This window comes from Scyliorhinus canicula, chromosome 15, assembly GCF_902713615.1.
Source record: "Scyliorhinus canicula chromosome 15, sScyCan1.1, whole genome shotgun sequence".
Taxonomy (NCBI): Eukaryota; Metazoa; Chordata; class Chondrichthyes; order Carcharhiniformes; family Scyliorhinidae; genus Scyliorhinus; species Scyliorhinus canicula.
In genome coordinates this window covers 32,608,879-32,623,383 of record NC_052160.1, presented here as the reverse complement: position 1 = coordinate 32,623,383, position 14,505 = coordinate 32,608,879, and the positions used below count along the sequence as shown (strand labels likewise).

The following is a 14,505-nucleotide window of genomic DNA, read 5'->3' as shown; positions in this document are numbered from 1 at the left end:
GAAGTCAAATTGGCCTTCTTGAAAGTGAACCTACGGAAAGCAACAGGTCCTGATGGAGTCCCTGGTCATGCACTCAGATCTGGCGCGGTCCAACTGGCGGGTGTGCGCATAGACATTTTTTACCTCTCCCAACTCCGTTCCCAGGTTCCCACCTGCTTCAAGAAGACCACTATGATACCGGTGCCAAAGAAGAACCAGGCAACATGCCTCAAGACTACCATCCAGTGGCCTTGACATCTCTAATTATGAAGTGTTATTCATAATTCGGGTGGTTGGTCATGAGACACATCAACTCCATACTTCTAGACTGCCTTGATCCACTGCAATTTGCATACCGCCACAACAGCTCCACATCAGATGCTCTCTCCCTGGCCCTACACTCATCCCTGGAGCATCTCGACTCCTACGTCAGAATCCTATTCATTGACCACAGCTCCACCTTTAACACCATAATCCCAGCCAAGCTCATATCCAAAAGTGGGCAGCGTAATCAAAGGCCCCTCCCACCTGGGTTATTCTCTCTTCCATAGGGCAGGAGGTGCAAAAGGCTGAGAATACGCACTAACAGATTCAAAAATAGCTTCTTTCTCGCTGTTACCAGACTCCTGAATGACCCTTGTATGGACTGAACTGATCTCTCCACACATGTCCTCTACTGTGTGGCACTCCACTCCGTATGCTTCACCCGTTATCTCCCGGGCAGCATGGTAGTACATTGGTTATCACTGTTGCTTCACAGCGCCAGGGTCCCAGGTTCGATTCCCGGTTTGTGTCACTGTCTGTGCAGAGTCTGCACGTTCTCTCGGTGTCTGCACGGGTTTCCTTCGGGTGCTCCGGTTTCCTGCCACAAGTCCCGAAAGACGTGCTCGTTAGGTAATTTGGACATTCTGAATTCTCCCTCAGTGTACCCAAACAGGCGCCAGAATGTAGTGACTAGGGACTTTTCACAGTAACATAATTGCAATGTTAATGTATGCCTACTTGTGACAATAAAGATTATTATTATATCTACAAAGCGTATTTGTGGTATGTCCTGTGTTTTTCATGTATGGAGAAACGATCTGTCTGGACTGTAGGCAGAATACTTTTGACTGTACCTCGGTACACGTGACAATAAATCAAATCTAAGCTAAGAGTGGTTGCCGGCGCATCCCACCAGCGCTCGTACCAGCCGGGGTGAGGGAGGCTGAGCGATGGGCGGGAGGACAGGGAAGCGGTTTCGACTTACAGAGAGGGAAATGCAAAGGGCGGGGGCGCGCTGAACCTGCGGACTCGCCGTAGTCCGGGGGGGAGGGGAGACCCGGTCTCTTGGCAGCGAAGCGGCCGCGGACGGCAAGATGGCGAACGTGGTCAACAAAGTTTCCTGGTCCAGTAAGGATGGCGAAGCCCAGCCCGGAGAGCACACCCCGTTACTGAACGGCTCTCCCAGCGCCTCCCAGAGCCCGGCGTTGCCCCGGCAGGTAAGCCCCAGGGCCGCTCTCTCAGTGTTTACACCCGACACACGGCGCTCCTTATCTCCAACGGGCTGGTGTTTAGGCAACCGCCGCCGCTTCAAGGCTCAATCGCTCAGCTGTTTGCAGTGAACACACATAACACAAAGGTTGCTCACCCTGAGCGCCCGATCAGCTTACGTTTAAAGCCACCCTGCCTTCTGTCCTCTTTAACCAGCCGATCATTGACAAAAACAAGAGGAGGATTTCGGTGATGGGTCTGTATCTGTGATGGGGGGAAAAGTTGGTATTGTTGGGTTAGTTAGTGGATTTCATTTTTGTTTAATCATTCAGATGACGTTTCAAACTAGAAAGTCGCTTCAGGTTCTTCTCAGCATTTCATTATATTGAAATATTGAAATTATATTGAAATGAAAGTCCTCACAGTCCCAGAGGACCATAGGATGCTGCTCTCTTGATCTTTTTGAGAGAGAGAGAGAGCTGACTGGGGGATTTAACCAGAGGTTCGCCGCAATTTAGGCGAGGGGCAAGGTTCAGAAGACATGGATAACTTCAGTGAATTGACCTGCAGCGTTGGCTTCACTCTGTGTCATGAACCAACCATCCAGCCAACTGAGCTAACCGACCTCCGACATATTATGTTCTGAGTGATGATTATTTGTAACATATCATTTTATTTTAAAATTTAGATTATATTATATGATGTGATAACTGTGAATGGAACTTAAATTTGTGCTCAGATTCCAACTCTGAAATCATCTTAAATTTTGATTATCTTGCTCTTGTATGACATAAACCATTTTATGGATGTTGTGGATGTGTTGGTATTGGAAGCCTCAAGTCAGTGTTCAGAACATTTACACACTACTGGCCCAGGACAGTGGTCTGTCTTTGAGTAAGGCACTTTTACATCTCCCTGTGTCCACTTGCTTTCACAAACGCTATGACACATGTTAAATTTAAAATTCTTCAGTAACACTGCATGGAAGAGTTGGGTTCCTGCAAACCAAAACCATCCCAAAAAGACCTGCATGTCATAGGTGTCTACTTGTTGGCAGCTTTGGATGTTGTTACATCTGGACTGCTTCAGATTGGTACAGTTGAAGTGTCTTTCGTTCGTTGAATGAAGGGCATTTAAGCAAATTCTAGATTCTGGGGTCGATGGCAATATTTGATGAGGAATTGTAAATGCCACTGTTGCAACTGAACTTTAGTTTGTGAACTGTGTGGTCTGGTGTGCCTGCACTGGTTCTTTGACACCAATAGTAACTGGATCCCAAATTTGGTGTTCACTGTAAGTTTTAAAAATTGTACCTGTGATTTGAAATTGCAAGTCTAAATTTTTATGTAAATCGTGAACTACAGTTGTCCAAGCACGGATCCCTATGAAACACTGCTTCCCCACCTTTTGTCAGTCTGGGTAATTACCCTTGAGTCCTATTGTCAGCACTCGTTCAGCAGTTGGATCAGAAAATACATTTTAGCTGAAAGAGTGCTGACAGTAGGACTTAAGGGTAAGGGTGTGTGGACCCAAGGTTCAAGGAAGAACCTGGAAGCCCTTTGAACTGCTAAGTAACTCTGGATAGCATTGCTAACAATGTGAAGTAAATGTGATCACTCAGACTTTGGATTCCTATCTAGATGTCAACAAGATTGGTTTAATGTGAATGCCGAATGCAGCTGACTTCTGCATGATAGGAACAGGAGAGTGCATCAAACTCCCCTTGTTGAATGACTTTAGATAGTTGCTCATATAGATCTTTGCCTCGAAGTATATCAAATGCAGAGTTCCTCAGAATACTGTCCTAGCTCCAACCATCTTCAGCTGCTTCACCAATAATCTTCCTTCCATCATAAGATCAGATGTGGAAATGTTGCACAATATTCAGCATCATTTGCGACTCCTCAGATACTGAAGTAGTCCACGTACAAATGGAGCAAGACCTGGACAATATTCAAGCTTGGGCTGACAAGTGGCAAGGGCTGACAAGTGACAAGTAACGCTCATGCCACACAAGTGCCAGGCAATGACCATCTCCCAATTAGAGAGAAACAAACCATCGCCCCTTGACATTCAATGGCATTACCATCACTGAATCCACCACTATCAACATCCTGGTCGTTACCACTGACCAGAAACTGAACTGGACTAGCCATATAAATACTGTAGCTAAAAGAGTAGGTCAGAGGCTAGGAATCCTGCGGCGAGTAAATCACCTCTTGACTCCCCAAAGCATATCCACCACCTACAAGGCATAAATCAGGAGTGTGGTGGAATACTCCCCTTGTCTGGATGAATCAAGCTCCAGCAACATTCTAGAAGCTTGACACCACCCTGGACAAAGTAGCCCATTTGATTGGCACCCCTTCCATAAACATTCACTCCCTCCATCATCGATGCACAGTGGCAGCTGTGTGTACCATCTACAAGATACGCTCCAGGTACTCACCAAGGCCCCTTGGGCAGCACCTTCCAAACCAACGACAAATACCATCTGGAAGGATGAGGGCAGCCGATACCTGGGAACCCCACCACCTGGTAGTTTTCCTCCAAGTCATTCACCATCTGACTTGGAAATATATCATAATAATCTTTATTAGTGTCATACGTAGGTTTACATTAACACTGCAATGAAGTTACTGTGAAAATTCCCTGGTCGCCACACTATGGTGCCTGTTCGGGTCCACTGAGGTAGAATTCAGAATGCCCAATTCACCTAACAAGGTTGTCTTTCGGGACTTGTGGAAGGGAGCTGGAGCATCCAGAGGAAACCCATGCAGACACGGAGAGACCATGCAGACTCCGCACAGTGACCTAAGCCTGGTATCGAATCTGGGTCCCTGGCGCTGTGAAGCAACAGTCGCTAGGTCAAAATCCTGGAACTGCCTCCGTAAGAGTGGCACGGTAAAACATTTGAAGATGCTATTAAATTTAACATGAGCATAGTGTTTTCCATTCCACTGAACTGTTATTGGTTCAGTTAGTATGGCGAGTCATTTATCTTTTGTGCTTCTGAGGTTGGAGTACCAGCGCTGCTAATGTGAGGGAGAAGAATATAAATACTGGACCCACTTCTAAATAGTCCAGGTGTTCATGTGGGGAAGAATTCTTTCAGTTAACAACAAATAAGCTGGAAGGTTCAAATGCGTTCTTATTTCAAATCCGCCACAGAATACACTGTCTTCGACAACGAGCACAATCTGTTCTGCGCCTCTATTTATAACTATTCATAGCCCTAAATCTGTGTGCCAACTTCTCTCTGCAGATGAGACATTCAGGTAAGGGGCAAGCAGCATCTCTTGTCCATGAAACTCCAAAGGTTAGAGAGCTCTAATACACAGTCTCTGAACATTACTTCCTTTTTTTCCCTTAGGATTCAGATGATTCATCAGTGATTGAATAAGTGAGGAATCAAACTTATCCATTTTTTCTTAAATCAGGGGGTATAAAATAGGTCTGTCAAAGAAATGTGGATATGGTCAATTTCGCGGTATCCACCATCTTGTCCCGTCGCGGCCACAGTTACTTGTTTTCTATGGTGACTAGTTAAAAACTATCATGCCATTCAGCCTTTGGCCACCTGTGTTTAGAATGTCCACGTTTTAGAATTGAAAGACCGATACCTCACTTTTAAAATAGTTGATTAATTTTCATGGGTTTTATGAATTGTAATGAATTGTAATTTTGGTTGGATTGAATATTGTTTAAGATGAAACAATATGTTTGTTTTACCTTGATTTTCATTAACTTTATAAAATATTTCACGGCACACTTGGACAGTTTTCACAACAACACTGGTGTGCTGCGGCATACTGGTTAAGGACCACTCTTGATCCCTTCCCTTCTCCTTTCACAAAGTTCCAGGTTACAGAATGTACTGAGGAGCCTGAATAGGAATTTTAACTGAAGTACCCTGACCTAGCTTTTTGAAGGACTTGGCCGGGGGGATTACTGAAATGTAAACATATGTTTGAAAAATGAAATGTTCATTTGAAGAACAGATTACTCACAAATCTATTGTGTAGTTAAGTGCCTGAGGAGATGTACATCTAAGCTTTGCTTGAAGAGGAAATTGCTAAGAAAATTACTGTTTGATTGCGAGAAGCGTCTGCTGGTTGTATTAATTAAGTTCATTTTGGCTGGCCGAGCAGTAGGTGCACCACTACATTTGATACAGTTTTCCTCCATCCTCTCTCGATTTCCCCTAACATTCATTAAAAACTTATTCCAGTTTGTCTTCAATGGATTTCCATATTAATCGGCATCTGTCACAATGTCTCCCAATTGCTTATTGGCCTGGGTTCTGCAGTTGGAATAACAGTGAGGCTCTCTGTACCATTATTATTGAAGAGTAAATTGTACTGCAACTTCCAGCCCACCTATGCTTAGTTAAATGGGAATCAGGACCTTGTTGGAGTTGCCTTGCTCCTCCTCCATGAAGAGACTTATGGCACATAACCACTAGATACCCAGTAAACACACCAGAAAACGCTGGGGCATGCCCATTCACACATCAATGGATTTTTTTTTTGAGGGTAGTTATTTATTTAATTTTTAAAACAATATTTCTTTATTCTCCTTTTCCACATTTTCTCCCCAATTTACACCCAACAATAAACAATAATCAGTAACAAATATGCCAATCCCCATATCGATAACAACGATCCCATCCACCCACCAAACCCAAAACATTCACCCACATTTCCACATAAACAACTGACAGAAATGAATCAGGGGTCCCCCATAGCCCCCATTGACACCCATCGCCCTCCCATCCACCCTCCCCCAACTAATGTTCGATGTTATCCTGTTCTTGAAAGTGCATAATGAATAAGGCCCATGAATTGTCGAACCCCTCTGTCCTTCCCTTCAGTTCAAACTTAACCTTCTCAAGAGTCAAGAATTCCAACAGGTCCCCTGCCATGCCAGGGCACAGGGTGGAGAGGCTGCTCTCCAACCAATCGGCTCATCTTCGCCCTCGTGAGGCGTGCTCTGTAGATCACCTTCAGCTGTATCAGCCGCAACCTTGCGCACGAGGTGGAGGCATTTACTCTCCGGCGCACCTCACAACAGAACCCCTCCTCCATATCCTCTCCCAACTCTTCCTCCCACTTTGCTTTGATCCCTTCCAGTGGTGCCCTCTCCTCCTCCAAAATAGCTCTGTAGACCGCTGACACAACCCCCTTCTCCAGTCCCCCTGTCATCAGATCTGTGGTTCGCCCAAATCGGCATTTCCCTTGACCCTGCCCCCAACCCGAAGTGTTGGCGGAACTGCCTCCAAATTTTCAATGAAGCTATAATTACCGGACTCACTGAGTACTTTCCCGGGGCTATCGGGAGCGGGGCCGTTATCAATGGATTTTTACAGTTTGTGAGCTGCCTCTATGGTAAATTAATGATTACTCGTGGCCACACGTGCCAATAGCATTAGTTAATAAAAATGTATCAATTTCAATTTTGGAAATTTCAATAGTCCCAGCATCAACAGCCTTTGGGAATGTTTTCCAGATTTTCACCATCAGTTGTGTGAAAGTCCAAGTTCTAATATTGTGATTGTGCCCGATTATTCATGGTACCCCACCAGAGGAAATCTGCATCTATCCTATTAAACTCCATGACATTTTAAAGACCTCACTTAGATCATTACAAACTTTCTAAACACAAGGCAAATCATGTTTGTGGAACATGTTCTCATTAACATTTTAAACCTCAGTATTATTCTGGTCAATCTCCTGTGCAGCTGTTTATGGCCACTATCATCTTTGCTGATATTAAGCGCCCAAAACTGAACCCAGTACTCCAGACAAAAGCAAAATACAGCAGTTGCAGGAAATCCGAAATAAAGCCAGAAATTGTTAGAATTACTCAAAGTCTGGCAGTGTCTGTGGAGAGAGAAACATGTTTTGGGTCCAGATGTAGTCTATTCAAAGTTTTATACAACAATTACATAACTTCAACACCCTGTATATTTCAACCTTTTTAAAGGAAAGCCAACATTCCATTTCCTCGGTTCCCTCCATTTCTCCTTATTTCTGTGCATGATTTTACTTTTGATTACAATTCTAATTAACTCTACGTGTTTCAGTGAACATTCTGCAATCTGGTTAAAGAGAAGTTCCTGTACAAAAGCTCGTGCTGTTATAAGTAAGCACCTTTTGTCACAGAATCTTGGCCAATTTGTCACTTTGTAACTTTCTGCACAAAAATATACAACGTACTATGTCTTCTATGATGGATTTTAACACCGGCAAGTGTGAGGTCATGCATTTAGGGAGGACAACCCATTATGGTGTGTATGCAATAAATGGGAATATGTTAAGAGGAGTAGATGAAGTGAGAGATCTTGATGTACAAGTATACAGGTGTCTAAAGGCAGCAGTTCAAGTAAACAAGGTTGTATAGAAGGCATACGCAATGCTCTCCTTCACTGGCAGAGGTACAGGATATAAAAGTAAGAATATAATGTTGGAATTGTATAAAATACTGCTGAGGCTACAACTGGAGTATTGTGTGCAGTTCTGGTCATCATATTACAGGAAGGACGTAATTGCTCTGGAGAGAATGAGGAGGTTCACAAGAATGTTGCCAGGGCTAGAAAAGTAGCTCCGAGAAGAGATTGGCCAGTTTGGGGTTATTTTCATTGGAACAAAGAAGGCCCAGGGGATGTCTTGATTGAGGTATACAAAATCATGAGGGGAAGAGATGGTGGACAGGATAAAATTGTTTAACTTGATGGAGAATTCTAGAACTAGGAGACATAAATTCAAGATAAGTGGCAGAAGGTGTAGAGGGGATATGATAAAGAACTTTTTTTACACAGAGCACTGGGTGTCTGGATTTCACTGCCCGAATTGGTGATGGAGGCAGAGACCCTAAAATCTTTAAAAAAGAATCTGGATCTGCACCTTAAGTGCAGTAATCTACAGGGCTATGGACTGGGTGCAGGAAGGTGGGATTAGAAAGGGCACCTGGATGCCCTCAGACTGGCATGGACAAGATGGGCCGAATGGCCTTGTTCTGTGCTGTAACTTTTCTTTTTTTTAAAATAATTTTTATTAGAATTTTTTGAAAAATATATATCAACAAAACAATAATAGTAATAAACACCCCCCCGGCACCCGTAACAACGCATATAACAACCCCCCCCCCCCAACCCCAATAAACAACAGAATAAATTAACAATAAGCCAATTAATTTAAACACTATCCCCCTAAACACCCCCCCCCCCCAAAACCCGGCTTGCTGCTGCTGACCTAGTACCTTATCGTTGAGCCAGAAAGTCAAGGAAAGGCTGCCACCTCCTAAAGAACCCTTGTACCGACCCCCTCAGGGCGAATTTGACCCTCTTCAGCCGAATGAATCCTGCCATGTCGTTAATCCAGGTCTCCACGCTCGGAGGTCTTGCATCTTTCCACTGCAGCAAGATCCTCCGCCGGGCTACTAGGGACGCAAAGGCCAAGACGTCGGCCTCTTTCGCCTCCTGCACTCCCGGCTCCACCCTAACCCCAAATATCACGAGTCCCCAGCCTGGTTTGACCCTGGATCCCACCACCCTCGACACCGTCCTCGCCACCCCGTTCCAGAACTCCTCCAGTGCCGGGCGTGCCCAGAACATATGGGCATGGTTCGCTGGACTCCCTAAACACCTGACACACCTGTCTTCGCCCTCAAAGAACCTACTCATCATAGATCCGGACATGTGGGCCCGGTGCAGCACCATGAACTGGATGAGACTAAGCCTCGCACATGACGAGGAGGAGTTCACCCTCTCCAGGGCGTCCGCCCATGTCCCCTCTTCAATCTGCTCCCCCAGTTCCACCTCCCACTTAGCCTTCAGCTCCTCTACCGACGCCTCCCCCACCTCCTGCAATACCGGGTAGATGTCAGACACATTCCCATCCCCGACCCACACCCCCGAAAACACCCTATCCCTTACCCCCCGCGGGGGCAACAAAGGGAACCCCTCCACCTGCCGCCTAGCAAACGCCTTGGCCTGAAGGTACCTGAACATATTCCCCGGGGTGCTGTAACTTTTCTATGGTTCTATATCAATATCAGATTCAAAGTTGGCTATTCAACTTTCTATTGCTTTCATCCAATATCTTGAAAAGCAGTGACATTGGTGCAGTTTAAAATAAAATAAATAATATTTGAAAAGTCTAATATTTTTCTGAAGAGATGAATTTGCATTGCCATGCAGATGTATGTATAGAATTTAGTACAAATGCATTTTGAAAGCAGTTGATGAAGTGAATCGCAGGTTGCTTGCTCCAAGATTTCAATTATATGAATAAGAATGGTAGAGTAATATGGAGCAAAATTAATCTGGTGGGTGGGGCAGAAAGCATGATGCCCAGTTAACCATCCAGAGGAAGAGAAGCAAAGGGTGTGGTTGGGTACCGAAATACGATCCATACTCTTGAATTTTTGTTAAAGGATGGATAATTGGGCACATATTCAGATAAGAGTTCTATAATAGGATTTACAATCATGCATGAGAGCTAGTAGAAGGAACTGTACATTTATGGAGCTGCAAGTTTGTATTAATGTCAAAAAATCTGCTTTTCATTGAGTTTTGCAGTTGCGTCTTCTGTTAATCTAATTAGCCATTCTTTGTGCTTCCCTCATAATGCTATTCATCTTTTTTTGATGTTACAGCCTTCCCAACCCAATTTTTTCCGTATCGACCGGCTGACCACAGTGAATCTAGATGATGATACCGCACAGGACCAGGTAATTGCGTTATACACTTTTTGTGTGCATCTAAGAACTGTTTCAACTTGACAAATCTTACACTGCATCTATGTTGTGAATTTTTAATGCTGCATATTATACAATGAATTAAGGGATTTTCATGGTTCCTAGTTTTCTGATTACACTTTTCATTTTAAATCTTTTCAGCTTAAGTTTCCACTCAGGTGATTGGAAATCTGCATAAGGTTGCTCTGATTGCTCTTGCACAGACCACTTTATTTCTAATGCTCTGGCTGACTTCTGATCACTGGACACCAGATGTTGATCTGTGTGTCCAGTGTTTGAAGAGTGGAAATTGCGGGCAACATGGTTTGGGCCATGTTTTCTTCATTTGCACAGAATCACTGTTCATTCATTCACATGTGGATAGAGTTTGTTTGCCTCAACGGACTTAGCCACTGAACATTGGCAGAGTGGGCAGGAACACGTTCCTGAATAGCTTTCCACGGCATCCCCGACGCCCATTGAAAAATTGGCTGAGAGCTGTGACTAACCTCGTTTATAGTGACTGCAGTTGATCCTCTTGTAATTTAGGTGGTAAATTTTTAAATGGGAAAAAAAATCACATGCTATTTACTGAGACATGTGCTTTCCTCATTTAGGATGGCGATCCTTCCACTCATGTTTCCAAGGAAATTCTGCACAATGAAAATCTTCTTTCACTTAAGTATGAGGTAATTGACGCTATTTATCTTTTTCTGTAATTCCACTCATAGTATATATTAAATTAGATTTTTGTCAGTTAGTTCAATGACTAATAAAGAGGTTAATTCTTACACTGGCATACCTCCAATTACGCAGGATTAAACCAAATTCATGAAAGGACTTGAACCCTTTCAGATATTTTGATGATGTTGATCTGCTATTCTCACAACACTGCCTGCTTGGACTATAGAATGTTCCCCCCCCCCCCCCCCCCCCCCCCCCCGGGATAATGCAAAAATGGTGTTGAACAATTAATAGCTTTGTATCGGTATTCAAGACAGTTTGAGGCTCCTGGGAGGGGTGTGGTTGGAGTTGAGCAATAACATATTAAGACATTTTTGTAGCAGGAATAATTCTTCGGTGATATGAAAAAGAAACATAATGTAACTTTAAAGAACTGTGTTGTGATTTTAAATATCACCGAGGGCTTATCTGCTGTGCTAGATTGCTGAAGTTTCCCTTCAAAGAATGGAGAAAATTTAGTCGGTATTAGATTGGGTTTTAATGATCACAAATTATTGGAGCACATGTCTGATAAGCTCTTTGAATTACAAGTTCCAGTTATCTGTTCTTGATTCTGCATTTTAATACATTGCAGGAGTAACTCTCAGCTGTTTCTGCTCTGAAAAATGTACTTTCCACAGTCTGCACATTCCCTAACATGGGTTTCTGCAGCCTGATTAATTGCGGCTGTGACCTCCAAGGTAGCAATGATGATAGTGAAGGGAGGGGCCCACAACAGATCGCGCATGTTTTCTTTCCCTCCCCACAGGTTCAATGGGCATGTCCAAAGGTGCATGAGCTCTGAGGCTCTAAAACCTGGCTCCATCTGAGCCTGTGAAATGATCAAGGAACAAACCATCGGCCCCTTCCGATCCAAATATTCTCCCTCACGGCACTCTTCCGCCCCCCCCCCCCCCCCCCCCCCCCCCCCGGCCCCACATCACCCAACCCTTGCGCTACTTCCCATCTCCCCTGCCCTCGCGGCACTTCCACCCCCTGCTCCACTCCATCTCCCCTGCTGTCAGAACTTTTTCCCTGCTCTTGTTACTTACCCCCTCCCCCACCCATTTCCCCGGTCCCGCAAATGTTTTGAACATTCCCTTGCTCTTGCAACTTTTCCCCTGACCCCGCAACACTATTCCTCCTCTTCTGCTCTTGGAACTTAGTTCTCCGTTCCCTCCCACCCGCCCTGCTCTTTCATGCTCTCACTCTGGGTCACACCGATTCTGCAGTGTTAAAATGTGGTCACAATCAAAAAGATTTTGCCTTAACACCAAACAACCATGCCAAACTAATACATAGTTGGGAAAGAGACACACTTGTCTATAAACTGTAATAGCTTTAAAGGAATTATCTGCCACAGCCTAATATAGACAACAATGTTTGACGAATTTGTGGCATTTACTTAATTTAGTAACCTTGCGGATGCTAATTCTAATTAGAAAGATGCCCAGTAAGAACCAATTGCTTTTTGTTCTTCCAGCGATATAGGGTGGCTTCCAGCATGCATTTGGCTGCACAATTCAATATGGAGATCCCACCAAGTAGATTATCTTTATTACGAGGGTCTGAAGATCTTGTGTCAGAAAGTATTTTCTGAATTTAAGATTTATAAGCCTTTGGTGACATTTTTCAGAGAATAAAAAAATAAATGTCCACTGTGCTTTGTCCTGTCCAATTCCTGTCAATGTCCCACATCATGAATTTTGATTTGTTCTTGAATATTTTTTTTAGAGCCTTGACTATGATAATAGTGAGAATCAGCTGTTCATGGAGGAAGAAAGGAGAATTAGCAAAATAGTAAGTACGTTAATGTAATCTGTCCATTTGTTTTAGTAATATATTAACTTCCAGTAGTGTTGTCAGACAAAGAAATAAGCTGCCTTTCTCTCTACTTCTTTTTGTCTCACGATATTATTTGTGCTTTTCTTGCATCTGTTAGTCTCTCTCATCATTTCTCACCGTTGAAATCTTCCTTTCTTAGTTTCGCTATTCTGTATAACTGCCCAATTCTTACTATGATGTCCTCGACTGCAGTGTCTCATGCAGCACTGTGCCAGCCAACATGTACCTGGTTGGGGTAGGATCAAGCTGTGTAAAAAGCTAGGCAAGTGAGAGTGAAATTAGGGAATTGAGACTGCGGCTGAGAAGTTACATTTCTGCTTTCATTGTCTGGTTCTTGTCACTGATTATTTGCTTGGGTTTTGAAATGAAGTTGCATGTTTCAAGTCATTTATCTTGACGGTTTACATACTGAATTAACTGTTTTTTTTCTCATGGCAATGTGTAATACAAGGATATGAACTGCTGTCTGTATCACTGAATAGTTTATACAGGCAGTCGGGCTGCATTCAGCAGAGCCGAGAGAGGGAGGTTTGGGATTGAGTTTGTTTGTTCAACTAGATGTAAGGCAAAGCCGTAAGTCTTTGACTGAGTGATTTGAACATTAGCCGAAGGAATGTGACTGGGGCTCAACTCCATTGTGGCTGCACCAGACTCTGTCTACTTGGAACTCTGAGGTACTCATCCAAATGTAGAGGCTGGAGTTTATATTTTTAAAGGCTCTTAGCGTGGACAGAACAATTGTACAAATAAATATTGATGAGCTTTGAGCCATGTTTCTGATGTTGGAGATTCGGTATAAGACTTTCATGAGCTTTTTCATCATTTAGTTAGCTCATTTACCAATCTGTTGCCGACATGCCAAATGGCATGTACATTTGCTGTGGACTATGTGGAAATTGTGATCCTGGAGATAAGTGCATTGTTATGGATGGATGAGAGATGGTGGGATAAGTATTCCCTTTTCTCTTCACCGCTTGGTTGTCTGCAATAAGATGTGTGTTTCTGAGGGAGTACTTCAAACCTTTTGAGTGTTGTGATTTTATAGACAAGTAGGCTTTCATGTAAGTTTAAATCAGAAGAGCGGATCAAGTTTATTCATGTGAGACCCCAATATGTAATTAACATCGAAAAACACTTGCTCCCTCACGCTTAGTGGGAGCACTTCAGCTCCCTGCAGTTGGAGCCTGTACAGGACGTCAGCCATCATAGCTCACACTTGGGTCCCACCTGACTTTTAAAACGGCAAGGACCAATTGCTAGTCAATCGTAGCTCATGCGTATGGACTACCCGACCTTGCTTATACCAGGAATTGTTTAACTGAGTGGAATTTAGCGGAGACAGATTCATTCCCTCTCACTCAGTGCCACACTGAATCGGTGTTCGCAGTCAATAGGAGCAACTAATGTGACTCGGGGCCCAACTTGAGGGAAAAGCTTGATGCAACAAAGATGCTTCCACTGTATTTTGGTAGCTGCCAATCAATATCTCGTGTATAATTGAAGTATATAAGCACAGAAAAAGGTTTACCAGCCTGTGCCATGATGTCACTTCTGCTGGCTTTGCTTGACATCTCTTCTGTCAATGTGTTCCGGAATATGTCTTGCCAGAGTTGGCAACTCTAGCACTCCCCCCATTAGTTAAATATATATGCCCACGCACGCACAAGCACCTTGTGTGAATGAGGGGTTTGTAGTCTACATTTTGATGTGATGTATTGCTGCTGTTGGATTACACTGTTTAATTTC

At 43.7% G+C, this 14,505-nt stretch overlaps 1 protein-coding gene across 1 annotated transcript in view; it reads left to right on the top strand.

The window, feature by feature from the left end:
- Nucleotides 1-1,253: 1,253 nt before the first annotated feature.
- clcn7 (chloride channel 7) overlaps nucleotides 1,254-14,505 on the top strand; it is a 77,652-nt gene continuing 64,400 nt past the window's right edge. The window contains exons 1-4 of the mRNA XM_038819508.1: nucleotides 1,254-1,460; nucleotides 10,111-10,185; nucleotides 10,809-10,880; nucleotides 12,649-12,714. Of these exons, the coding sequence (XP_038675436.1) occupies nucleotides 1,338-1,460; nucleotides 10,111-10,185; nucleotides 10,809-10,880; nucleotides 12,649-12,714 (336 nt within the window). The 5' untranslated portion in view covers nucleotides 1,254-1,337. The remainder of the gene's footprint in view (nucleotides 1,461-10,110; nucleotides 10,186-10,808; nucleotides 10,881-12,648; nucleotides 12,715-14,505) is intronic.